This window comes from Neoarius graeffei, chromosome 11 (assembly GCF_027579695.1).
Source record: "Neoarius graeffei isolate fNeoGra1 chromosome 11, fNeoGra1.pri, whole genome shotgun sequence".
Classification (NCBI taxonomy): Eukaryota; Metazoa; Chordata; class Actinopteri; order Siluriformes; family Ariidae; genus Neoarius; species Neoarius graeffei.
In genome coordinates, this window is record NC_083579.1 from 51,690,650 (window position 1) to 51,718,496 (window position 27,847).

A 27,847-nucleotide genomic window follows, 5' to 3' on the forward strand; every position below is an offset into this window, starting at 1 on the left:
TTTCCAGTTCTACAAGTTTCTTGGGCTGTCTTGCATGCACTGCTCTTTTGAGATCTATCCACAGATTTTTAATGATGTTTAGGTCAGGGGACTCTGGGGGCCAGGGCAAAACCTTCAGCTTGTGCCTCTTTAGGTATTCCATTGTAGAGTGTGAGGTGTGTTTTGGATCATCGTCTTATTGTAGGACCCATTCTCTTTTTAACTTCACCTTTTTTTATAGATGGTGTGATGTTTGCTTCAAGAATTTGCTGGTATTTATTTGAATCCATGCTTCCCTCGACCAATGAAATGTGCCCTCTGCCACTGGCTGCAACACAACCCCAAAGCATGATCGATCCACACCCATGCTTCAGAGTTGGAGAGGTGTTCTTTTCCTGGAATTTGGCAACCTTTTTTCTCCAAACATACCTTTGCATATTATGGCCAAAAAGTCCTATTTTGATTTCATTAGTCCACAGGACTTGTTTCCAAAATGGATCAGGTTTATTTAGATGTTCATTTGCAAACTTCAGACGCTGAATTTTGTGGCTAGGACGCAGGAAAGGTTTTCTTCTGATGACTCTCCCATGAAGGTCATATTTGTTCAGGTGTTGCTGCATAGTAGAACAGTGCACCACCACTCCAGGGTCTGCTAAATCTTTCTGAAGGTCTTTTGCAGTCAAACAGGGGTTTTTATTTGCCTTTCTAGCAATCCAACAAGCAGTTCTTTCAGAAAGTTTTCTTCATCTTCCAGACCTCACCTTGATCTCCACTGTTTCTGTTAACTGCCATTTCTTAATAACATTACAATCTGAGGAAACAGCTACCTGAAAACACTTTGCTATGTTCTTGTAGCCTTCTCCTGCTTTGTGAGCATCAATTATTTTATTATTCAGAATGCAAGGGAGTTGCTTAAGCTGGGCATACACTGTGCGATTTTTGGCCTGATTTTGACACGATTTTCACTCGTGCGACTATTTTGGAGATCGGGCTGAGTTTTGGCTCAATCGTGCGTCTCGGATCGTGTAGTATACATGGGGTAACGACAAGCGATTAACACCTCACGACCTCCTCCCGATCGATCGGATGAAAATCAAACCTGTTTGAAATCCTGAGCATCGCATCCGAGCATCGCATCCGAGCATTGGATCGTATAGTGTGAGAACAGGACTCGTAAGCTGCGTGCTGTTTACCCCTGCGATTCACTTGTACAGTGTGAGCAGCAGCTGAATACTGCGATTGAAAAAATCGCACAGTGTATGCCCAGCTTTAGAGGAGCCCATGGCTGTTGATTTTAGGAACAAGTTCGAGGAGTCAGAGAATTTATACAGCTTTGAAATCTGCATCATCTGACCTTTCCTAACGAAGAATTTGAACAAGCCACAGCTCAATAAGCTAATTAAGGTCTGGAACCTTGGTAAAAGTTACCTGAGAACTCAAATGTATTGGGGTGCCCAAACTTTCGCATGGTGTTCCTTTTCTTTTTTCACTCTCCAATTGTACAAAACAAAAATAATACACAAATCTTTCAGAAAACGCTGAAAAGAAATGCGTCATCTATACCTTTATGCCTTTTGGTGATCAGTTCATCTTCTGCTCACTTAACTATTCACGGTAACAGACATGTTCAGTAAGGGTGCCCAAACTTTTGCATGCCACTGTATGCCTTGTGATTGCGCTCTAATCAGGAACAGGTGCATGCCAATTAGTCATAATGGTGCTGCATGCACACCAATGTGCATGGACATAACAGATGTAACCAGACAACTATTTCACAGATCAAGTTTGATATTGGACCGTAACTATATAGTAATGATGTAAAGTGAAAGCGCTGGTTCACTACTGTTCACCAGGCACCCAGCAGAGTCACACCATAATAAAGATTGTGTTGTTGTTTCTGGTGCATGGTATACGGTGTCACAGAAAGGAATAAATATATATTGGTAACTGCGATGTGTATCTCATTATTGGTGTCACTGTCACAAGCCAATACAGCAGTTTATTGACATGAAATACACTACAATACACAACTCGATGATTCATATGCTATAATATTATGATTCTATTCAGGCTGATTTGCAAATACAGGGTTTGTCAAAATTATGTTAACACTAATGGATTATTTTTCTCCTGAATGTGTGATGTGCTGTGACGCTGCTGGCGTAATTGGGCCCTACTTTTTTGACACCCCAACAGTGACGTCAGACGTCTACTTACAGATGGTGCAGCAGTACGCCATTGATGAACTTCCACTACAGATCTGATTGGCAGGGTACTTCCAACAGGATGGTGCACTGCTGCATTTTGGCCATACTGTTCATACTTATCTCAACCACACATTTCCAGGTTGATAGATAGGTCACAGTGGGCCATTGCTGTGGCCTCCACACTCCCCTGATTTAACGCCCTGTGATTTCTGGTTATGGGGTATGGTGAAGGAGTGCATGTACAGTGGAGCAAAAAAGTATTTAGTCAGTCACCAATTGTGCAAGTTCTCCCACTTAAAAAGATGAGAGAGGCCTGTAATTTTCATCATAGGTATACCTCAACTATGAGAGACAAAATGAGAAAAAAAATCCAGAAAATCACATTGTCTGATTTTTAAAGAATTTATTTGCAAATTATGGTGGAAAATAAGTATTTGGTCAATAACAAAAGTTAATCTCAATACTTTGTTATATACCCTTTGTTGGCAATGACAGAGGTCAAACGTTTTCTGTAAGTCTTCACAAGGTTTTCACACACTGTTGCTGGTATTTTGGCCCATTCCTCCATGCAGATCTCCTCTAGAGCAGTGATGTTTTGGGGCTGTCGCTGGGCAACACAGACTTTCAACTCCCTCCAAAGATTTTCTATGGGGTTGAGATCTGGAGACTGGCTGGGCCACTCCAGGACCTTGAAATGCTTCTTACGAAGCCACTCCTTCGTTGTCCAGGCGGTGTGTTTGGGATCATTGTCATGCTGAAAGACCCAGCCACATTTCATCTTCAATGCCCTTGCTGATGGAAGGAGGTTTTCACTCAAAATCTCACGATACATGGCCCCATTCATTCTTTCCTTTACACGGATCAGTCGTCCTGGTCCCTTTGCAGAAAAACAGCCCCAAAGCATGATGTTTCCACCCCCATGCTTCACAGTAGGTATGGTGTTCTTTGGATGCAACTCAGCATTCTTTTTCCTCCAAACATGACAAGTTGAGTTTTTACCAAAAAGTTCTATTTTGGTTTCATCTGACCATATGACATTCTTCCAATCCTCTTCTGGATCATCCAAATGCTCTCTAGCAAACTTCAGACAGGCCTGGACGTACTGGCTTAAGCAAGGGGACACATCTGGCACTGCAGGATTTGAGTCCCTGGTGGCGTAGTGTGTTACTGATGGTAGCCTTTGTTACTTTGGTCCCAGCTCTCTGCAGGTCATTCACTAGGTCCCCCTGTGTGGTTCTGGGATTTTTGCTCACCGTTCTTATGATCATTTTGACCCCACGGGGTGAGATCTTGCGTGGAGCCCCAGATCGAGGGAGATTATCAGTGGTCTTGTATGTCTTCCATTTTCTAATAATTGCTCCCACAGTTGATTTCTTCACACCAAGCTGCTTACCTATTGCAGATTCAGTCTTCCCAGCCTGGGGCAGGTCTACAATTTTGTTTCTGGTGTCCTTTGACAGCTCTTTGGTCTTGGCCATAGTGGAGTTTGGAGTGTGACTGTTTGAGGTTGTGGACAGGTGTCTTTTATACTGATAACGAGTTCAAACAGGTGCCATTAATACAGGTAACGAGTGGAGGACAGAGGAGCCTCTTAAAGAAGTTGTTACAGGTCTGTGAGAGCCAGAAATCTTGCTTGTTTGTAGGTGACCAAATAGTTATTTTACCGAGGAATTTACCAATTAATTCATTAAAAATCCTACAGGGGCGGCACGGTGGTGTAGTGGTTAGCGCTGTCGCCTCACAGCAAGAAGGTCCTGGGTTCGAGCCCCGGGGCCGGCGAGGGCCTTTCTGTGTGGAGTTTGCATGTTCTCCCCGTGTCCGCGTGGGTTTCCTCCGGGTGCTCCGGTTTCCCCCACAGTCCAAAGACATGCAGGTTAGGTTAACTGGTGACTCTAAAATGACCGTGAATGTGAGTGTGAATGGTTGTCTGTGTCTATGTGTCAGCCCTGTGATGACCTGGCGACTTGTCCAGGGTGTACCCCGCCTTTCGCCCGTAGTCAGCTGGGATAGACTCCAGCTTGCCTGCGACCCTGTAGAACAGGATAAAGCGGCTAGAGATAATGAGATGAGATGAAAAATCCTACAGTGTGATTTCCTGGATTCTTTCCCCCATTCTGTCTCTCATAGTTGAAGTGTACCTATGATGAAAATTACAGGTCTCTCTCATCTTTTTAAGTGGGAGAACTTGCACAATTGGTGGCTGACTAAATACTTTTTTGCCCCACTGTATAGCAGGAAAGTTTGTGGTATCAATGACCTCAAGGACAGAATAAGGACTGTGGTATCATCTATTTCCCATGAAATGTGTGTCCGGGCTTTAAACAGTATTGTTGCTCGCTGATTTTTGTGTGTTGAACACGATGGCGAACAGGTTGAGACCATCCTGTAACTCATCTTGCACATATGATGTATGTTTTGTGAATAAATGGTTTCTACCATTTAAGTGTTAACATAATTTTGACTAACCCTATATTTTGCTCATACACTCATCAGGAGCTCCATTTTTAGGTAGTGCATAAATATCTATATTAATGGATTTTACAGTGCTCTTAAGAAGGTTTTAAAGCTTTGATAACCTCTTTATAACTTTCTCCAGCTTTCTTTTCTCCTAACAACTTTAATTTCAAAGTTTCAGGGGCAGTTCCTTGGTTGTAAAGACAGCAGGGCTTATTTGATCTGCCATTTTAGCCGAGAGAACTCCCAAAGTCACAGACCGTGTCTGAAATCACTCACTACTCACTATATAGTGGACTATATAGTTAGTTCGCCATTTTGTAGTGCTGTCTGAATGTATAGTGAGAATTATTACACCCTATATAGTGGACTCATAGTATCCCACAATGCACTATGAAAAGCAGTGTACAACCGATGGTCACTAACCAAGCAATATATACCATCATGCATTGTGGTTGCGCTGAAAGGAAAAAAAAGTGTGTTGGGGTGAATGGATGGAGGAAGAAACACATTATAAATGGACATTCAAGTACAATTAAAATGGTGAGAGAATAGAAAAAAAACTAAAATAGAATAAAACATACAATACAAGAATAAAAGTTACAGTGCAGAGCGAGGAATTAATCATCTCATCTCATTATCTCTAGCTGCTTTATCCTGTTCTGCAGGCAAGCTGGAGCCTATCCCAGCTGACTACGGGTGAAAGGCGGGGTACACCCTGGACAAGTCGCCAGGTCATCACAGGGCTGACACATAGACACAGACAACCATTCACACTCACATTCACACCTACGGTCAATTTAGAATCACCAGTTAACCTAACCTGCATGTCTTTGGACTGTGGGGGAAACCGGAGCACCCGGAGGAAACCCACGCGGACACGGGGAGAACATGCAAACTCCGCACAGAAAGGCCCTCGCCGGCCACGGGGCTTGAACCCGGACCTTCTTGCTGTGAGGCGACAGCGCTAACCACTACACCACCGTGCCGCCCAGGAATTAATCAAAAACCTCAAATTTGATTTAATAAAAGGCAGCGGCAAAGAAGAAAGTATTCAGCCTTGATTTCAAAGAACTGAAAGATGCAGCAGACACAAAGTACTTTGTATTTATTAATGTGGGAAATACGCTCAGTATAATATGGATTTATTATTTTGAAAACCCACCAGCCAACTGATCTGGCACATTTTAATTGTGTGACAATAATGACATTAATAACGGCACAGCGAAGTAGTGTCCGAAAGTGTTTTTTCATTTTACCAATGAGCTCACGAAATAGTCCTCTATATAGAATTCCCTATATAGTGAGTAGGGAATAGTGAATGAGTGAGTGATTTCGGACACAGCCTCATATTTACTTTGCAACCATACAACTGGACACAAGTGGATTTGCAATTAACATAAGCATACCATGTTTAACGTATTTTGTGTGAGTGATCAAGAAAATGATAAATACCAATCATAATTTTTTATTTAATTTTAAAAGTAAAGTGGCTAAATACTTTCAATTATGCAGTTTTTAGATTATCTATTTTTAAATAATTCAGAGGACATCTAAATACTTGATTTAATTTTATTTCTGGAGAGAGTCACTTCAAAATGAGCAGGGGGATAATCCAATTCTAATATACAGTGGTGCTTGAAAGTTTGTGAACCCTTTAGAATTTTCTATATTTCTGCATAAATATGACCTAAAACATCATCAGATTTTCACACAAGTCCTAAAAGTAGATAAAGAGAACCCAGTTAAACAAATGAGACGAAAATATTATACTTGGTCATTTATTTATTGAGGAAAATGATCCAATATTACATATCTGTGAGTGGCAAAAGTATGTGAACCTTTGCTTTCAGTATCTGGCGTGACCCCCTTGTGCAGCAATAACTGCAACTAAACGTTTCCGGTAACTGTTGATCAGTCCTGCACACCGGCTTGGAGGAATTTTAGCCCATTCCTCCATACAGAACAGCTTCAACTCTGGGATGTTGGTGGGTTTCCTCACATGAACTGCTCGCTTCAGGTCCTTCCACAACATTTCGATTGGATTAAGGTCAGGACTTTGACTTGGCCATTCCAAAACATTAACTTTATTCTTCTTTAACCATTCTTTGGTAGAATGACTTGTGTGCTTAGGGTCGTTGTCTTGCTGCATGACCCACCTTCTCTTGAGATTCAGTTCATGGACAGATGTCCTGACATTTTCCTTTAGAATTCGCTGGTATAATTCAGAATTCATTGTTCCATCAATGATGGCAAGCTGTCCTGGCACAGGTGCAGCAAAACAGGCCCAAACCATGATACTACCACCACCATGTTTCACAGATGGGATAAGGTTCTTATGCTGGAATGCAGTGTTTTCCTTTCTCCAAACATAACGCTTCTCATTTAAATCAAAACTTTCTATTTTGGTCTCATTCGTCCACAAAACATTTTTCCAATAGCCTTCTGGCTTGTCCACGTGATCTTTAGCAAACTGCAGACGAACAGCAATGTTCTTTTGGAGAGCAGTGGCTTTCTCCTTGCAACCCTTCCATGCGCACCATTGTTGTTCAGTGTTCTCCTGATGGTAGACTCATGAACATTAACATTAGCCAATGTGAGAGAGGCCTTCAGTTGCTTAGAAGTTACCCTGGGGTCCTTCGTGACCTCGCAGACTATTACACGCCTTGCTCTTGGAGTGATCTTTGTTGGGTGACCACTCCTGGGGAGGGTAACAATGGTCTTGAATTTCCTCCATTTGTACATGATCTGTCTGACTGTGGATTGGTGGAGTCCAAACTCTTTAGAGATGGTTTTGTAACCTTTTCCAGCCTGATGAGCATCAACAACGCTTTTTCTGAGGTCCTCAGAAATCTCCTTTGTTCGTGCCATGATACGCCTTCCACAAACATGTGTTGTGAAGATCAGATTCTGATAGATCCCTGTTGTTTAAATAAAACAGGGTGCCCACTCACACCTGATTGTCATCCCATTGATTGAAAACACCCAGTGGTGTAGTGGAGATTTTTAAAGTGGGGGTACGCGATTCGTGACGTCATTGATTTGATATCATGTCAGAAGCGGTAGCCTTTGTTTGGTCGCCTATGTTTGGTACGAATGATTTGTATAAATGTTACGTTCTTTTAACAACACAAGAGGGCACAAGAAGACACTTTTTTTCAGACATTTTTATGTGTGCAATTTTCATTCGTGTTTGTCAGTACAGCCCAACTGTTATGGTGAAAAGCCGCGGTTTATTTTGTCTCCAATAAATATGCCGAAATGGCTAAAGAGGAACAAATTCGCCTTCTCCTTCCGAATGCATCGTCGTAGACAGCACCACTCTGCTGCTGGAACTCAACATAAACCTTGCATAGGTTTAACATGGACTATCAGGCGTGAAGCCAAAATATTGGAAATTATGATACACAAACACCTTTGTTCATGTTCTATTCATGTTCATTTGAGCCAAGCTGCATTCGGAATTCGATTTTTTTACTAGCCTACTTACTGCCGTGGCAACAGCTACAGCATGTGTCCAGAAGTTCAAAAAAAGTCACGTCACTCACTCACATCGCATACAAACCAGCAATGGGCTGAAATTTATTATAAAAGGCACCAATCGAATAAATCAAGCATTTAGTCTGGCGCGATTGAGGCACCTTCGTATACAAAATACATGACATGCAGCCATTAAAATGGCGGAGTCAACCGTTTACATAATTCTAATATCTCGGCTGCGTTTAGAATGCATTCTACTTTGCATCGCTACGTTTTACGTAACGTTCGATTGGGGGGGCATTGATGATGAGCACAAAGGCACGTGTCACTTACTGTAGAGCGTATAAACTCAGGCCATTGAATGACAGGTTTTTTTTTTTTTTTTGAATCTCACCTCGGGAGAAGTGGGTGGATGGCGTACCCCCGCGTACCACGCCCACTACACCCCTGAAAACACCTGACTCTAATTTCACCTTCAAATTAACTGCTAATCCTAGAGGTTCACATACTTTTGCCACTCACAGATATGTAATATTGGATCATTTTCTTCAATAAATAAATGACCAAGTATAATATTTTCATCTCATTTGTGTAACTGGGTTCTCTTTGTCTACTTTTAGGATTTGTGTGAAAATCTGATGATGTTTTAGGTCATATTTATGCAGAAATATAGAAAATTCTAAAGGGTTCACAAACTTTCAAGCACCACTTTACACAAATTTGATGTTGCAATACAATAAAAAGTGAAATCATCACTGTGTGTGTGTGTGTGTGTGAATACTTTCTTACTTTCTGGAGACATTATACATGAACTCTTCTACCAAGGCCTGAAGCTTACCTGAAGGGAGCATCCCACTCTTTCTGGGATAGAACCACGGCCTCACTACACACTCAACAGCAAAACATTCGAGTGTGTATCAGACGTCCAGTTTGAAGGGAGTTGAAAAAACATCATCTTCGAATAACAAGTATACTGCACACCTGTATTCTTCAACTTTGGCTGTGTTTTGATATCCTGTCTATGAAAACACAAACAGGAGTGGCAACAAGACACACCCTTGATGGAATCTGACATCCACCTTAACCGATTTTGAGTTAACACCAAACATATGGATACAACTATGCTGTGTAGTGATCTCTGCAGGATCACTGCACTCATACAGAGACCAGATCACACAAAGTGACCCAGATGTTCTGTACTTCTGCATTACCTCCCACAACAAATGCCTAGGCACATGATAATTGGCCTCCAAACCCACAAATCACATGTAGACTGTGTTAAAATACTCATATGGACACTGAAGCTCATTGGAGGAGATCATTGGAGTCCCTTCCCTCCATCAAGGACCACACCTCACCACACGCTGCATCCGGAAAGCTACAAGCATTGTGGTCGACCCCACACACCCCTCACACAATCTCTTCACCCTTCTGCCGTCTGGAAGAAGGTACCGAAGCATTCAAGCCTTCACAGCCAGACTCTGTAACAGTTTCTTTCCACATGCCATCAGACTTCTCAACTCTGAGGGACCGGACTGATATACACGGACTGTTGAACGCACCACTCACACTGCCGTCTTTGCACAGTGAACAATAATGCACTATTACTTTACAATGTTGACAATGTCTCTCACATACACAAGGTTTACATTTATTTATTCCCTTTTCATTTATTACCTCAATATGCACACTCATCTTTCTGCACATTAAGAGTAGCAGGCTGGCAATATACTGTTGTTTGTGCTAGAGGTCGTTTTTTTTTTTGCATTGTCCTTGTTGACTGCACTTTATGTTGTTGAGGTCTGCACTTTATGTTGTTTGTGTAGTTTATTGTCTGCAAATTTTTGCACTCGTTGCACTCTTGCACTTTATGTTGGATTTGTAGATTTGTAGTCCTGTGAGGTTTAATGTAGCACCGTAGTCCTGGAGAAACGTTGTTTCATTTTAACTGTGTACTGTACCAACTGTATATGGTTGAAATGACAAATAAAAAAGCCTTGACCTTGACCAAAACTATGTAACAGTAAAGAGCTGCACCACTATTCCATGGCATGAATCTGCTTCATAGGTTCAACTATTGTATAGAGTCTATTTTCAAGATCTCTGGTATAGACTTTTCATGGGAAGCTGAGGCAAGTGATTCCCCAGCACATGGAACAGAAATGTCTCATCTCATCTCATTATCTCTAGCCACTTTATCCTGTTCTACAGGGTCGCAGGCAAGCTGGAGCCTATCCCAGCTGACTACGGGCGAAAGGCAGGGTACACCCTGGACAAGTCGCCAGGTCATCACAGGGCTGACACATAGACACAGACAACCATTCACACTCACATTCACACCTATGGTCAATTTAGAGTCACCAGTTAACCTAACCTGCATGTCTTTGGACTGTGGGGGAAACCGGAGCACCCGGAGGAAACCCACGCGGACACGGGGAGAACATGCAAACTCCGCACAGAAAGGCCCTCGCCGGCCACGGGGCTCGAACCCGGACCTTCTTGCTGTGAGGCGACAGCGCTAACCACTACACCACCGTGCCGCCCGGAACAGAAATGTATTTTTATTAAAATAGGGAGCACCTTTTTAGTTTGCCAGTCCACGGGTACTGCCACAGATCTCCGTGTATCTTCAAGAGATGTGTTAACCACGCAACCCAAACCTTGTCCAGTGCTTTTAACATTGCCAGCTGAAATTCATCCACCTGCGCAGCTTTGCCACTATTAAGCTTTCTAACCTCAGCCACAGATATAGACACCGTAACATCACCAGAGATGTGGCACTACCTCCTGGAGGGCATGTCCACAGGTTTAGGAGTTCCTTATGCTTTCCTTCACTCAACAATATTGACAGCAGAAGAAGAAGAAGAAATCTCCATTCTGCCATACGTGCTTAACAAAGCTTGTCTCCCTATCCTGAGGTGCTGAACAGTGGAGTATAAAATGTTAGAAAATTACTTTTATTCATTTACAGTAACCACTTTATCTTGGCCAGGGGCATGGTGGTTCTGGAGCCTATCCCCAGAACATTGGGAATGATGCAAGAATTACAGGGCAACATGCACACACACATTCACACACTCATTCATATTTAGGGACAATTTAGTGTAGCCAGTCCACCTACTGGCGTGTTTTTTGGAGGTTCGAGGAAAGCTGAGAACCCAAAGAAAACCCTGGAGCAGTGATTACGCAACAATGCCCACTGTGCCACAATGCCCATCTTTTATATATTTAGATATATCAAAGCTATTATTTATTAATAATTAGTTCTTATAATTATTATTCTGTTTAACTTGTCCTTTGAAGTGGTTTTATCCAAACCTCATACTGGACCTAATGTGTTCTGTCACTGGAAAGTTTGGGACTAAAAAAAGCTCTATGGCTCTAATAAACAGCCTGTACATATTTATTCATGAAATAAAGTTGCACTGAAAGGAGTCTGTATTATTTATTTTATATTTAAAGGGGTTCCTGTCTATAAAAAGTGATCTAGAGGTTATAAATACATACACTTAAAGTAACATTTTTAATTTGGAATTCATTTGCGAAGACATGAGCTTTAGTGCACAATCTTTGTTTTTAATGGTTAAAAAACAAACAAACAGACTGAATGTGAATACTGATTTGTAAAGAATATGTAAAGTTAGGGGGGCGGCACAGTGATGTAGTGGTTAGCACTGTCGCCTCACAGCAAGAAGGTCCTGGGCTCGAGCCCAGCGGCCGGCGAGGGCCTTTCTGTGCAGAGTTTGCATGTTCTCCCCATGTTCGCGTGGGTTTCCTCCGGGTGCTCCGGTTTCCCCCACAGTCCAAAGACATGCAGGTTAGGCTAATTGGTGGCTCTAAATTGATCGTAGGTGTGAATGCGAGTGTGAATGGTTGTCTGTGTCTATATGTCAGCCCTGTGATGACCTGGCGACTTGTCCAGGGTGTACCCCGCCTTTCGCCCGTAGTCAGCTGAGATAGGCTCCAGCTTGCCTGCAACCCTGTAGGACAGGATAAGCGGCTACAGATAATGGATGGATGTAAAGTTAGGGCAGCATGGTGGTAGGGATTAGCACTGTCGCTTCACAGCAAGAAGGTCCTGGGTTCGAGCCCCGTGGCCGGCGAGGGCCTTTCTGTGTGGAGTTTGCACGTTCTCCTCGTGTCTGCATGGGTTTCCTCTGGGTGCTCCGGTTTCCCCCACAGTCCAAAGACATGCAGGTTAGGTTAACTGGTGGCTCGAAATTGACCATAGGTGTGAATGTGAGTGTGAATGGTTGTTTGTCTCTGTGTGTCAGCCCTGCGATAACCTGGAGACTTGTCCAGGGTGTACCCCACCTCTCGCCCATAGTCAGCCAGGATAGGCCCGCGACCCTGTAGAACAGGATGGATAATGGATGGATATGTAAAGTTACAGAATCTCAAAGTAGTCTATGAATTTGCAATTTATAATATGAAAATTTTGCCGTTCAAGTTGGTCTGGTCAGAAAAGTGATACACTGTACTGATGCTACACTGCAAAAACCCGGCTTACAAAAACAAGAAAAAAAAGTAATAAAATTAGGAATATTTTACTTAAAATAAGCAAAATTATCTGCCAACAGAACAAGAAAATTTGACTTGGCAAGATTTTTAAAAACAAGTAAATATATCTAGCTTTAGAAACCCCACAGATGTCTTAAAACTAGTGTATTTATACTAAAAACAAGTAAAGTTGTACTACTCATTTTAACATGCTAGATACTTTGTCCCCCAACCAACAGTTTGACTATTTCATCTGGGCGTATTGGTGTGCTCTGTTTAAGTAAGTGTTTATACCAACTGAAACCGCCAAATAAATCAAAATCAAAACAACAAACCAATCCATTTTGTCGCCTATTTTTGTTGCCAGATTGACAATACAACAATTCATTTAATTTAGTTATCTGTTTTGTGTTAAGAGATTAAAAGAAAGGATAAGATGCTTGAAATAAGAAATTCTGACTTTGACAAACTTGTCATGGTTAATATAACACCGATGAAATTATGGTAATTCTCATTTTAAGACAAAATTTACTCATAACCAGTAATAAAATCTCAATAACAAGTTATAATACCTTATTAAGATAATTGAGGGAAAAAATACTTAAAGGAAGTGAAATACTCTTACACAAAACCTGCCTGGAAAGGAGAATTATCTTGGCAGACAAATAACAAGCATATTTTGTCTTGATTTAAGATATTTAATCTTGGTTAGATTTTACTTTTTGCAGTGTATTGGCAGCTATAAATTATCCGTACTTGCTACAGTGGCCTTATAGCTACAGTGTAAAACTTAAAACAAACAAACACATTATTATTATTATTATTATTATTATTATTATTAATAAAGATGTATTGGCTTTCTGATCAGTTACACCTGAAGCAATGGGAAACTTGTGTAAACTTACGAACATTTGCTTTCACTACACCTTGCCTGATGATTACGTCATTGTGAGCGCCGTGTGATTGGTCAAGCAGCTGTTCATGTGTTTTTTTTCTTCTTCCTCTCTTCCGGTTGTCAGTGTTGACCTCTCAAGATGGCGGCGTTACGAGCTCTAGGTGTCCTGTCCAAACTTACAGCAAGGGGACGATATGCACTGCTTTCAGGTAAACCCCTTTTAGAAACATGTTACTGAAAGCTGTGTAAACTGCAGGAATTGTTGACTTTTCGCTTTAACATTAAATTCCTCAGCATGTCGATTCAGGCAGCGAGATAAATTCAGCTGCTCTTTGTTGAATAACTAACGCTCTGCTAGCTTTATAACCACTTTCTGAAAGTGTATAATGTTTGATTAGTAAGACTCGTATGAAAAGGGATTTAATACATCTCATGACTAAGCACTTTTCCTTACCTTAATTAGCCGACTAATTTAGCATGTTGGCTACAGCTGAGTTGTTTGAGCAATGAAAGGACGCAAAATTGAATGAGATGAGGCTTTTTTTATTTTTATTTTTTTGCTGCTTCTTCTTCTTTTATAAATTGTGCTGTTATAGGACACTATTAGCTCCTTTTTTAAGTTGCTAACCGTATTATGACTACTTACCTCACTTCAGTGTTGATTCACTTAACTGTGTTTAGTTCTCTGGCCTATTTATGAAAATAGCTAGTTCTTATGGTTAAAAATAGATTTCTTCGAGCAGGTCTACTTTTTTATCGTTAAAATAAAGTCATGACTCGTAGTAGTAATAATAATAATAATAATAATAATAAATAGTTTGGAGAGAATGTGGGTTAAAGGTCATCTGGTCTGCACTGACTGTTTTGGCCCCGCCCACCCCTGGATGTCAGTGCTTTATCCCTGATGGATGAGTACTAAACTGTACAGGTGCTAAAGCTGTAATATTATTTAGTACAGTAGTATGCATACTTAGTTTTCTTCGTGTACACTCCTTAATCACACCTGGTTTGATCTGTCTTAACGCCTTTGTTTTTTTTTTTTTATAACTTGTTTTTAGTGAATGATCATAATTTACCAAAAGCTAATTTTTAATGTTCTTTGTAACGTTCTTTATACACTACGTTCACACTGCAAGGCTTAATGCTCAATTCCGATTTTTTTGTGAAATCTGATTTTTTTTTTTGTGAGGTCGTTCACATTAACAAATATATGCGACTTGTATGTGATCCTCAGTATGAACGAAAAGCGACCTAAAAGTGTTCTGCATGTGCGTTGCAGGATACGACGACGTCACACGCAGTGAGCATGGCCAGTGTTTACGGAAGTAACCTAAAGTTTCCTGTGTACCGGTTGCGGTATGACCCATCCAATCTAGCTTGAATAGTTGTATCCCCCCCAAATGGAAATCAGCTCCCTAACCTCTGCGTCCTTCCATTGAGAAGATTCAGAACCTTCACAGCCCGAAGCGTCCCTCGCATTGATGCCATGTGCCATGTTGTTGTAACTTTTTTTGAGAGACCCGCCGCCTACTTCAGCACGTCACTATTCTGTTTGTGGCTTGTTGATGACATGTAAGTCGGATGAATGCGACCTGGCGGTTCAGACTGAAGTCGCATATGAAAAGATCGAATCGGAATTAGGACCACGTATCCAAACGGCCTGGGTCAGATTTGAAAAAATCGGATCTGTGTCGTTCATATTGTCAATAAAAGATCGGATACAGGTCACATATGGGCGAAAAAATCGGATTTGAGTCACTTCAGCCTGCAGTGTGAACGTAGTGACAATGTTCTTTTGTAACAAATAACATTCAAATGCATTGCAATAAACTTTCATACATTGATTAATGAGTTTTTCTACTCCTTTATTCAAAGACGCTTCTGGAAGAAGCTTCAGTGTTGCATCTTTCTTAATGGGTAAGTATTTCAGTCTAATCATAACGTACATGACTTGATTTAGTGGCATCATTTTCCATTTTCGCTGGTTTTGAATTTTGAAATTTGTCCATGTGTATTCAGCTCGTACATATGTCAACTATGAGGTCAAGGGAGATGTGGCTGTTATTCGCATCAGTGACCCAAATTCTAAGGTAAAAACTTTGCTTTGTTATAATGTGTTCTGGGCAGTGGCGTGCACAGACATTTTGGGGGGTAAGTGCTCTGGGGGGGGAAAAAGGGCACTTTTTTGCGCATGTGGAACACCTTATTATAAAAGTCTGAGATTTAACCCTCCTCTTGTGTTCGGGTCGCCACTGACCCGTTTTAGTTTTTAAAGGTGTAAAACAACCACTTAATATTAATTTATTACATCAAGGCTTTTTGACTTTGCCAGGAATCTCTAGTTGAACAAAATAGAAAAAGAAATTTTTGTTTTCCTAAATCTGAAAATGGTCTAGCAAAAAATATAATACTTATGTGCAGTTGTTTCTGTATGCGACGGGCTACTTCACGACAGAATAATTACAGCTTGGGCTTAGAGGGCAAACAATACATTTTCACTCGATTCATGTGTTACCTGGCTGGTGGGGCAGGGGAAGAGCTGACTGACTGCCCGATGTGTTGTCTGCGCTACGACAAGGCCGTGGCTTCCAGGACGCTATGCTGCTGCAACCTCACATTGAATGCACTGCACGCTTGTTCACGTGACAGAGCAAGAGAGACAGAGGTCTGGTGTGTGTGCCGAGGGGGCACACATCGGGACATTATTTTCACACATGCTTTTAATGCCACGGCTTTTCTAAAAGATCATGTCGACATTGGCCTCAGTAAACTGTAAAAAAAAAATTTCAAAAGGGCACTTTTTTGGACAGAGGGCAGAGGGGCAGGTGCTTGAGCACCACCTCGTGTCTGTCTGTGCACGCCACTTGTTCTGGGATATTTTTATTTATTTATGTAAAAATCATGATTTACTTCTGTGTTTATAGGTGAACACTCTGTCAGTTACCATGCAAAAGGAGATGATAGAAGTTATTGATGAGGTTTGGGCAAATGATGCAGTTAGAAGTGCTGTCCTGATCTCCTCTAAGCCTGGCTGCTTCATTGCAGGAGCAGATATCAAGTTAGTAACATGTTTTACATTATAGTGTATTATGCAGGTTTACATTTTGAATGTAAACCCATCATCCTTTTTGCCAAATGGAGCTGATAACCATATGGTGCTACACTATATAACCAAAAGTTTGTGAACACGTGACAGTCACACCCATATGTGCTTATTGAATATCCCATTCCAGATTTAGTCGCCCTTTGCTGTTCTTCTAAGCTTCACTCTTCTGGGAAGGCTTTGTGCTCATGGGACATTGTCATGCTGGAACAGGATTGGGAATCTTAGTTCCAGTGAAGGGAAATCTTACTATTACAGTATACAGAGACATTTCTGTATAGTTTGGTGCTTCCAACTTTGTGGCAATAGTTTGGGGAAGAACCACATATGGCTGTGATGGTCAGGTGTCCATAGACTTTGACCATATAGTGTATTTTAATGTTTAACTTTTTTCATTTGTAAACAGCATGATACAGGCCTGTAAGAGTGCAGAGGAAGTAAGCAAACTCTCTCAGGAGGGGCAGAAGATGTTTGAGAAAATTGAGAATTCTCCAAAACCAATTGTTGCTGCCATCAATGGATCATGTCTTGGTGGGGGACTAGAGGTACTGAAGTGAGATTTGCAATGTTTTGGTCTGAGTATTCTTTTTATTAAGGCTATGGTGACCAGAAATGGTTTGTGTTTTAATTAATTTTTTTAAATAAATGTGTAGTAAGCGCTGTCGCCTCACAGCAAGAAGGTCCTGGGTTCGAGCCCCGGGGCCGGCGAGGGCCTTTCTGTGTGGAGTTTGCATGTTCTCCCCGTGTCCGCGTGGGTTTCCTCCGGGTGCTCCGGTTTCCCCCACAGTCCAAAGACATGCAGGTTAGGTTAACTGGTGACTCTAAATTGACCGTAGGTGTGAATGTGAGTGTGAATGGTTGTCTGTGTCTATGTGTCAGCCCTGTGATGACCTGGCGACTTGTCCAGGGTGTACCCCGCCTTTCGCCCGTAGTCAGCTGGGATAGGCTCCAGCTTGCCTGCGACCCTGTAGAAGGATAAAGCGGCTAGAGATAATGAGATGAGAATGAGATGAAATGTGTAGTAGATTAATTTTTATCATGATAAATCAGAATAAAATTTTCTCTATATTTTTTCCATTCAATGTTATGTTATGGATTTTTTTTTTTTTACATCAACTTTGACATCAGAAATGGTTGACAGGACAGACAAGCTATCACATACATCACTTTACGGTTCGAATGAGCCTCTGTAGGGTATAAAACTGTAATATATGGTGTAAATTTTCATATTTTTTGCTTTAAAATGGATTGAATATACACACTTGGCCTCAGATGGTTTCCTTTTTCTTTCTGAAAGCATGATGACTGATCTTACTGCACAATCTGCTTTGTAGTTTGCCATCGCTTGCCAGTACAGAGTGGCCACAAAGAGTAAAAAGACAGTTCTGGGCACTCCTGAGGTCATGCTGGGTCTTCTTCCTGGTGCTGGAGGAACACAGAGGCTTCCCAAGATGGTCTCTGACAACTTTTCCAAAGAATTAGATGCATACTGTATAATGTTTTTGAACATTTATTATTGAAAAATATGTGCATTCCCTGATTACAATAATTGACCAACAAGGTTCTCAAGTCTTGGGTGTTTGTTTATAGGTTGGTCTACCCAGTGCCTTTGACATGATGCTAACAGGAAGGAATATTCGTGCAGATAAGGCCAAGAAAATGGGGCTGGTTCACCAACTGGTTGACCCACTAGGTAGTAATTTATTTTTTGTGTTTTGTGGCGTTTTCTTTGAGTTATCTTAACTTAACTTTTGAAATAAAACTCAGGCCCTGGATTGAAGAACCCAGAGGACAGAACCATTGAATATTTGGAAGAAGTAGCGGTAGACTGTGCCCGTGGAATTGCTGACAAGAGAATCCCTCTCACTAAAGAAAAGGGTGTGATGCAAAGTATGTGTCCTATTTCAGCTCTTTTATTATTTTTATGATGGTGTGTTAATTTTTATTTATTTTTGAATAAATACCACAGCACTGTTGAATCCTCAAAACTGATTGGTCAGATGTTGATTAATCTTCTATAAGAGCAGCTCGGACAATATTTTGGCTGCAAGGCAAATCACAAGCTTATGTTGATGTGCTAAATACAATACACTCATTTCTATAGTAACCACTCCTTCCCAGAGATTTGTATGGCGGACGCTCTAATCTAATGCATCAGTGTTGATTGATTATAATCAGTGAACACACGCACACAGTGAACACATGCATTATTGAAAAATATGTGCATTCAAAAATATGTGCACACACCCGGAACCTTCATTGGCGGCACGGTGGTGTAGTGGTTAGCACGGTCACCTCACAGCAAGAAGGTTCCGGGTTCAAACCCAGCGGCCGGCGAGGGCCTTTCTGTGTGGAGTTTGCATGTTCTCCCCGTGTCTGCGTGGGTTTCCTCCGAGTGCTTCAGTTTCCCCCACAGTCCAAAGACATGCAGTTAGGTTGACGTGGGGAGGCCTTGGGCCGAGGTGCCCTTGTGCAAGGTACCTGACCCCTGACTGCTCCCCGGGTGCTCTGGTGTGGCTGCCCACCGCTCTGTGTGTGTGTGTGTGTGTGTGTGTGTGTGTGTGTGTTCACTGCTTCAGATGGGTTATATGCAGAGGATGAATTCAAGCACAGTGAAAGTGTGCATGTGACTACTAAATAAAGGGTTCTTATGGTGAAACTTTTCTGTAAGATGTTTAACGTTTTTTAGAAGGCATTTTGCGTGTCAGTTTTGTACTAGTCCATAACGTTTTCAGAAATGAGTCTTCAGGACAGAGGAATTTGCACATTGTTTTCTCGGTAAGCTAGCTTATAAGTAACGGTCTGGCATGTATGCTACGAAATCAACTATAAATGGATAAAAAGTAAAACGTCATTCATGAATACACTTCAAAATTGTAATCATTCAGTTTGTAGTATAATTCTGTGACATGCTGGTATTGGAAAGTAATCGACATCGGAAGGAAACTGTAACACTGTTTCATGTCAGCCCACATCGCATCACCCCGTCGTCAATTCTTTTCCTATAAGAGTACCCCTCATCCCCTCCCCGCCCCCATAATTTTTTTTTTTTATTCCTTATGTATCCTGTAGTACTTCTATCACTGTGGGAAACATTTTTTTGTGTTTTTGTTTTGCAGAAATACAAGACTATGTTATGAGCATTGGGTTTGTGCGTAATCAAATCTACAACACTGTGCAGAATAAAGTCATGAAACAGACAAAAGGGCTGTATCCTGCTCCTGTGAAAATAATTGAGGTATGCTGAAAGGGGGAGATTCGGGGATTGATTTGGTTGTCAGTGTTTCAGTGGGTGTTTTTTTTTTTTTTTAAATTCTATACTGCTATTACATTTTGTTTGTTTGTTTATTTAAATCTTGTCACTTTATGCAAATCAGTATCCTACCCCTGCCAAAAGCATTACTAAACAAAAGCATCCAGTAATTTCCTCACAATTCTTCTCTATAGTGTGTGAAGACTGGTGTGGAGCAGGGCTTGGATGCAGGATACCTGGCAGAGTCTCAGGTACAATAAATTCACTGAAAAAAATGTACAGTTTGGATAAGTTACTTTAACATTTTTGTAAATGGAAATGTTGAACCAACATTCTACATTGCAGAACTTTGGCAAATTAGCAATGACCCCAGAATCCAGTGCACTTATTGGACTTTATCATGGCCAAGTTGCTTGCAAGAAGAACAGATTTGGAGCTCCTGAAAAGGAAGTTAAGTAAGTGGTGTTACCTAATTTTAGGATTAAGGTCAGTCCTGTTTTAGAATAGATGTAACTATTAAAAATTTAATTAACGTATTGCTTACCAATCCATTCTCCATAGGACCCTGGCCATCTTGGGAGCAGGGCTCATGGGGGCAGGAATTGCCCAGGTGTCTGTGGATAAAGGCATTAATACCATTCTTAAGGACACCACTCTGGAGGGACTTAACCGAGGTCAGCAGCAGGTTTACAAAGGGTAAGAAAGTACTGAACTATGTACTATTTCATAAGTAGTAACACATTTGTTGAAAAGGATATAGTATGCATACTAATGTTACATTCACCCTGACTGTCGTAGTCTTCTTCCGGCTGTTCCCATTAGGGGTCGCCACAGCAGATAATGTCCCTTCATCTCCTCCATATCTTTTTCTGTTGCACCAACCATCCTCATGTCTTCCTTCAACACATCCATGTCTTCCTCTTTTCCTTCTACCTGGTAACTCCATCTCCAGCATTATTTTCCCAATATACCCTGGATCTCTCCTTTGTATGTCAGGGGCGCAGATATGTTTTTTTGAACTGGGGGGGGGACAAAGCTGCCAGCAAACCAACCCCAACCCCGATATGCCTGTCAAACTTGTTGTGGGTAACCATAGCAACCAAGCTCGAGCTCGCAACCTGTGCAGTCTGCGCAGCTCAACCAACCGAATATCAGTCTTTGTTTTGTTTTATGTGAGTTGTTGCAACTATGTATATACTGCTGTGCACCTCAATAAACCGAATGGTAATTAGTCTTTTGATTTTTCCGTGAGGTTTGCCTTATGCAAAGAAAGACAGCATAGACGGTTTTTCCTCCCTATAAGTGCGGGGGACCGAATGAGGTGAATTTAAATCTGGGTGGGACGAATCCCCCCCGTCCCCCCTCTATCTGTGCCCGTGTTGTATGTGTCCAAACCATCTCAATCTCTCCTCTCTCACTTTGTCTCCAAGCTGTCCTACATGTGCTGTCACTCTGTTTTCGTTTCTAATCCTGTCCAACTTTGTCACTTCCAATGAAAATCTCAGCATCTATAACTCCACTACCTCCAGTTCAGCCTCCTGTTTTTTTTTGGGGGGGGGGGTTCAGTGCCACTGTCTCCAAACCATACAACATAGCTGGTCTTACTACTTTCACCCTGATTGTCTATTACAGATTAAATGACAAGACAAAGAAGAAGAACATTACCTCATTTGAAAGAGACAGCATATTATCCAACCTGACAGGACAGCTAAACTACAGTGGCTTCGAAAAGGCTGACATGGTCATTGAAGCTGTATTTGAGGATATCGCAATTAAACACAAAGTCCTAAGCGAAGTCGAAGCTGTAAGTAGTTTGGTCAGAATGTTCTGTTCACGTTTTCAAATGTCTGACTTGGCATTTAAATCTGTTCTGCACTTTTTCATTTCAAGAAAAGTGTCACAAGTAATAAAGTAACAATGTGCCACATGAAGTGCCATGAGGGTAGTGGTGGCTCAATGGTTAAGGCTACGGAGGTTATTGGGTTAGATAGAACTTTATTGATCCCTTTGGGAGTGTTCCCTCAGGGAAATTAAAATTCCAGCAGCATCGTTACACGATAAACAGAGAATAGAAAATGGAGAAAACTTCTAGATAAATTAAGTATTTACATATACAAATATAAAAAAGAATAAGATATGGGGGGGGGTGATCAGGAGGTTGATTTAATAGTTACTTGTTGCCACTATTGGGCCCTTGAGCAAGGCCCTTAACCCTGTCTGCTCCTGGGGCACCATCATGGCTGATCCTGTGCTCCAACCCCAACTTCCTAACAAGCTGGGACATGCAAAGGAGAGAATTTCATTGTGCTGTAGTGTGTGAGAGACAGATAAAGGTGGCTGCTTCTTCATGACATGAAATAATTGTCCTGTTCACAGTAAGCCACCACTTAAAGGAACAGTCCACCGTACTTCCATAATGAAATATGCTCTTATCTGAATTGAGACGAGCTGCTCCGTACCTCTCCGAGCTTTGTGCGACCTCCCAGTCAGTCAGACGCGCTGTCACTCCTGTTAGCAATGTAGCTAGGCTCAGCATGGCCAATGGTATTTTTTGGGGCTGTAGTTAGATGCGACCAAACTCTTCCGCGTTTTTCCTGTTTACATAGGTTTATATGACCAGTGATATGAAACAAGTTCAGTTACACAAATTGAAACGTAGCGATTTTCTATGCTATGGAAAGTCCGCACTATAATGACAGGCGTACTAACACCTTCGGCAGCGCGCTTCGACAGCGCATTGATATCTGAGCTCCGTATCAATGCGCTGCCGAAGGTGTTAGTACGCCTGTCATTATAGTGCGGACTTTCCATAGCATAGAAAATCGCTACGTTTCAATTTGTGTAACTGAACTTGTTTCATGTCACTGGTCATATAAACCTATGTAAACAGGAAAAACGCGGAAGAGTTTGGTCGCATCTAACTACAGCCCCAAAAAAATACCGTTGGCCATACTGAGCCTAGCTACATTGCTAACAGGAGTGATGGCGTGTCTGACTGACTGGGAGGTCGCGCAAAGCTTGGAGAGGTACGGAGCAGCTCGTCTCAATTCAGATAAGAGCATACTTCATTATGGAAGTACGGTGGACTGTTCCTTTTTTTTTTTTTTTTCTTTTTTTTTTTTTTTCCCTTCTCAACCAAAAACTTTTGAATACTTAAATGCACTTTAGTTCTTTTAAATTGTACGTAACATGTACAGTGTACAAATTGTGTTAAGGTGAACTTTCTAACCAAACAAAAAGGCTGTTACCTTTTATATAAAATAACATTTATTTTTACAGATTACCACTTCATTGTTGAATGTCACCCATATTCCAAGCAGTGATTCTTTTTATCTCAACAGGTCATTCCTCCCCACTGTATATTTGCCACCAACACATCAGCTCTCCCAATCAAAGACATTGCAGCTGGCAGTAAGCGACCAGAGAAGGTCCATCGACGTTTAGATCTGTTATGGTGATTAAATTAGTTTTAGTCTGTTAGTGAAATGGCTAACCCCTGTGGTTTGTCTCAGGTAATTGGAATGCACTACTTTTCTCCAGTGGACAAGATGCAACTTCTGGAGATCATAACTACTGATAAAACCTCTAAGGACACCATTGCCTCTGCTGTAGCAGTTGGCCTGAAGCAAGGCAAAGTCATTATTGTAGTTGGGGTGAGTCATGTTTACTAACCCTAAAACAGAATGAGCCTTTTGTTTGTTTTTAACTTTAACCTCTACTATGGCTTATGTATGAACCAAGTGTGCAACAAGACTGGTATTGTTCGGGACCCAGCAACAAAAAAAAAACACACACACATGCAATCAGATATGACGCAAAAGGAAAGGCCATGAAGCATATTCATGGTGGTGGATTGCTTGTATTGTGCTGTGTGACTTATTAACTGCGTTCATTTCTTTCATGCAGTAAATGCTTTATTCTGGTCAGGGTTGCTTTGTTTTTCATCTCATCTCATTATCTGTAGCCGCTTTATCCTGTTCTACAGGGTCGCAGGCAAGCTGGAGCCTATCCCAGCTGACTACGGGCGAAAGGCGGGGTACACCCTGGACAAGTCGCCAGGTCATCACAGGGCTTGCTTTGTTTTTAAATGATGTATTTGTTCCCGTTTTGGGAAATGAACCCTACTTTGTTGAGAAGATCACAAACTGGTACAAGTGAAAATGATTCATTCAGGAGTGGGTGAAAGTAGGATTTAAAAAAAATTTCCTGCACACACGAAGTTTGACCTTCTAAACTGAACACTAAGTTTCAGAGGGCTTGATATGTACTCACTGCCTGTTTTACATTGCCATTTTCTTTATAAGATAAACAGCAGTCATGAAAAATAAAATAAATGTAGAAATGATTTAAATCCTAACAAATTGTCCCACGTTCTGAAGTGTTCTGGTCTGTTATTGTAATTAACACTAATACTTTAATTGCAGGATGGACCTGGATTTTATACCACTAGGTGCTTAGCTCCCGCATTAGCCGAAGTAGTTAGAATATTGCAGGTTTGTTTTTTTGTTTTCCCCTCAATAATATTTTATAAATTAGAAAAATGATTATGAATAAAAGACTTTATGCTATATCCTGAAAATATAGGAAGGTGTGGATCCCAAGAAGCTAGATTCTTTGACTACAGGCTTTGGCTTCCCAATGGGTTTTGCTAGTCTGATTGATGTAGTGGGTATCGATGTCGCCGCTCATGTGGCTGAGGACCTTGGCAAAGCTTTCGGCTCAAGATTTGGTGGAGGAAGTCCTGACGTGCTGAAAAAGATGGTGGAAAAAGGCTTCAAAGGTAAGGATTATTAGGCTGTGTGACACACAGAATTATATTTATTCATGCAGCAAATATTGATCAGTGTCTGTGATTGTGTTATTAGGCCAGAAGTCTGGTAAGGGTTGCTATGTTTACCAACCTGGACTTAAACGCAAGGATGTTAACCCAGAACTAGGGGACATTCTGGAGCATTACAAGACGACTGCACACCCTTCAGTGTAGGTGTTACTCTGCAGGCACGTTAATGCGGTTGAAGCTTTTCAAGCAGTTCTGTGTCAATAGTGGTTTTCTTACGTGATTTGTAAGAGCTGTGCTCTCCCTGTCTGTCTCGACACAGGTCATCAGATTCGGATATGCAGTACAGAGTGGCGTCTCGCTTTGTGAACGAGGCAGTGCTGTGCTTACAGGAGGGCATTCTCGCCAGTCCAGTGGAGGGAGACATTGGAGCAGTGTTTGGTCTTGGTTTTCCCCCATGCCTTGGAGGTGAGAAACTAATCTGTAACATCTAAGGTTATTTGTTTAATTTATAACATGGTATTGTTTTTAACAAAATTGCTTTGTGATTTTAAATTATCTTAAGTGCAATAAATCTGTTTAGTAAAACTATTCTTTAATCGATTTAGCATTGTTGATTTTTAACATTTGGTGTAAAATTTTGGCCAGTCTGGCTGAGTGTAGCTTTTTCACAAAAGCCACAAATGGCAGTGATGATCTGATCAGGAATACTCAATGAATATTAATTTATTCCCAATAAGGAATGAAAACGGGGCATGCTGTTGCAGACAAATAACACTGGGGAACAATTTGAAAAAAATGTTCTGTTGAGTTAGATTTTTATGCTGATTAAAACTAAAATTGGCATGCTGATTCCAAAATTGCAGTCAGGGTTTGGTTTTTTTTTTGTTGTTTTTTTTCCTTCCCCCTAGCACGTCAGGTTTTTTTTTTTTCCCCTTTTCTTTCTTCTCCACAGCTTACCCTCCAGATAAGCAAAATTCCACTGATTAGCTGCAGTAAGACTATTTGAAGGTTATGGAAGAACATTATCAGGGTAGATGGGATGTACATATGATGGTTGACTATTGTTGGAGCATCAAACGCGATAGTCCTCAAGTTGAACACTCCAGAAAGAGCTATAAACGTAAATTTTTACCTTAACTACTTGCACACAATTATAATTACAGTAGCCATATCCTTTGTAAAAAAAGTGTTAAACATTGCAGTCATGCCTGTTTCTTTCATATTTCATTGTATGTCAATATTTGTAAATTTTTATAAAACAAGCACATATCTGTTAAGTACAGTATTTTTCATATTTTTTAAGAAAACGGGGATCCTATAGTTCAAAAACTTGACGTGATAGAGAAAAACTGAGATCAGTTTTGGATTCCGCACCCAAAAATTAGTTAAAAACAGCTGTCAGACCTAACTCAACAAAAATTGTGTTCCCCAGTGTAATCAGTGACTGGGTCATATGATGCATTCCAAAATGAAAGCAATTTCCCAAATATTACAATTTTTATTTATAAAAGAATGATCATCTATTTATTTATTTATTTATTGCTGGTTACATTTAACATCTGTGAAACATGTTTGTTCCAGTTATCACTTGCATAATAGCAGCTCCAAGTCGTTTTGCTTTCTTTTGAAGTTAATAAGACAAATGCAGCTTGTTACTGAGGTGGGGTTTACATTAGACCGTATCAGTGGATCATCAGATTAACGTTTTTAAAACGATTAGTGTGCACACAGCAACGCCAATACACGATTCGCGTGCACATAGCAACGCCAATACACGGATACGCTCGGCTCCGCAGGCATCCTGCGCTCCAAATCACTCCGCCCTGAACAGCGAGTGCCCTCTGGAGGGTGCGCACTCCGGCCCTGCGCAGCTCACAGAGCGTGCGAGTGGAGCGCACGAGCAGTGATTCGGGACTGAGCCGCTGTGTGTGTGATCTCAGTGCATGTTGGGCATGCGTGTCACTTACCACTTGCAAGTGGAAGGATGGCAAGCCTAAAGACAATCATAACTACACAATGGGCAGTATTTGTATCAGTATTTGCAGTATTTTCATACTTTTATACTCTTTAATGAAAGGTGATACAAGGCGGAAGTCCGCGCCGTTTTTCAGCAGTCGCGTCACATGACCAACGCCAGCGAATCAGGAAGGTGAATGTCACAGTGACGTTGTCCAATGACGACGCCAGCTAGAGCTCAGCACAGCGTATCCGTGTATTCTGAATGTTTACACAGCACCGGACCAGACACGATCTGGATTGAATACGTGGACCCTGGCGGATTCCCGTTTCCCGGCGTTTTAATGTAAACGGACAGTGCATCCGCGAAGAAAACGAGACAGATACGGTCTAATGTAAACTTGGCCTGAAAGTGCAAAGGTCTTTTACCCTAAATACTTTCCTGTGCTGGAACTTGAAGGACAATACTTACCTCTGGAATGGTGACAAAGGCTTATGAGGAGTGTCTGCCATACAACCCCTAGTGAACGTGTAGTTTGTATAAATGTATTAGAATGAGTGCATCAACATTTGAATTACAGCCAGAACTTCTGTCATGCTGTTATTTAAAATTAATCAACACCACCTGACCAATCAGATTTCGAGAATTCAGCTGCACTGTAGTATAAATATTTAATACAGTGGTTTACTTTGAAAGGTCCATTCCGCTTTGTGGACAGCTTTGGTGCAGACAAACTGGTGGAGAAGATGAGACGGTTCGAGGAGGTTTACGGAAATCATTTTACTCCATGCGCGCTTTTGCTTGAACATGCCAAGGATCCAAGCAAAAAATTTCACAAGTGACCTTGTCAGAATGTGCCAACGATGAATTCTTTGCTGTAAACAGAACTTGCTGCATTTGGAGCTCATATTGTATTACTTATGTAAAAGATTTATTTGTTAATAAAGCATAAAATGATGACCATGAGTAATATTAAAGTAGGGTTTTTTTGTTTGTTTTTTTCTTAAATAATGCTCTGACATGTTGGTAAGAGTGCTTCAGACTGGACTTTAGTTCATTTACTATAGAAGTTAAGTGATGCATCTTAACTAGTAAAATGCACCAATGCTCTCATTCTCTTGTTTCATTCAGCAGTTTATAATTTTGTTTGTACGTGTGTACATCTAATACACTTATCCAAGTGTGTAGTTGGTATAAATGTATTAGAATGAGTGCATCAGCATTTGGATTACAGCCAGA

General features: G+C 41.2%; 1 protein-coding gene across 1 annotated transcript; it reads left to right on the plus strand.

Annotated features, from left to right (window-relative positions):
• Window positions 1-13,616: 13,616 nt before the first annotated feature.
• Window positions 13,617-27,574, plus strand: hadhab (hydroxyacyl-CoA dehydrogenase trifunctional multienzyme complex subunit alpha b). Its single transcript, XM_060934142.1, has 20 exons — window positions 13,617-13,724; window positions 15,391-15,432; window positions 15,535-15,605; window positions 16,440-16,573; window positions 17,025-17,163; window positions 17,953-18,072; window positions 18,209-18,311; window positions 18,386-18,508; window positions 19,738-19,856; window positions 20,066-20,122; window positions 20,217-20,326; window positions 20,433-20,567; window positions 21,504-21,675; window positions 23,213-23,299; window positions 23,384-23,524; window positions 24,296-24,364; window positions 24,456-24,651; window positions 24,737-24,851; window positions 24,971-25,116; window positions 27,305-27,574. The coding sequence occupies exons 1-20, from the start codon at window positions 13,655-13,657 to the stop codon at window positions 27,448-27,450; spliced, it is 2,295 nt and encodes a 764-aa protein (XP_060790125.1). The 5' UTR covers window positions 13,617-13,654; the 3' UTR covers window positions 27,451-27,574.
• Window positions 27,575-27,847: the final 273 nt, after the last annotated feature.

What these genes read in the sequence shown, in the direction of transcription:
- hadhab (XM_060934142.1), top strand. Translation starts at nt 13,655, where the DNA reads ATGGCGGCGTTACGAGCTCTAGGTGTCCTGTCCAAACTTACAGCAAGG. An exon ending in TGTTGCATCTTTCTTAATGG is followed by an intron (nt 15,433 to 15,534) that starts GTAAGTATTTCA and finishes ATGTGTATTCAG; the next exon opens with CTCGTACATATGTCAACTAT. An exon ending in AAGTAGTTAGAATATTGCAG is followed by an intron (nt 24,365 to 24,455) that starts GTTTGTTTTTTT and finishes CTGAAAATATAG; the next exon opens with GAAGGTGTGGATCCCAAGAA.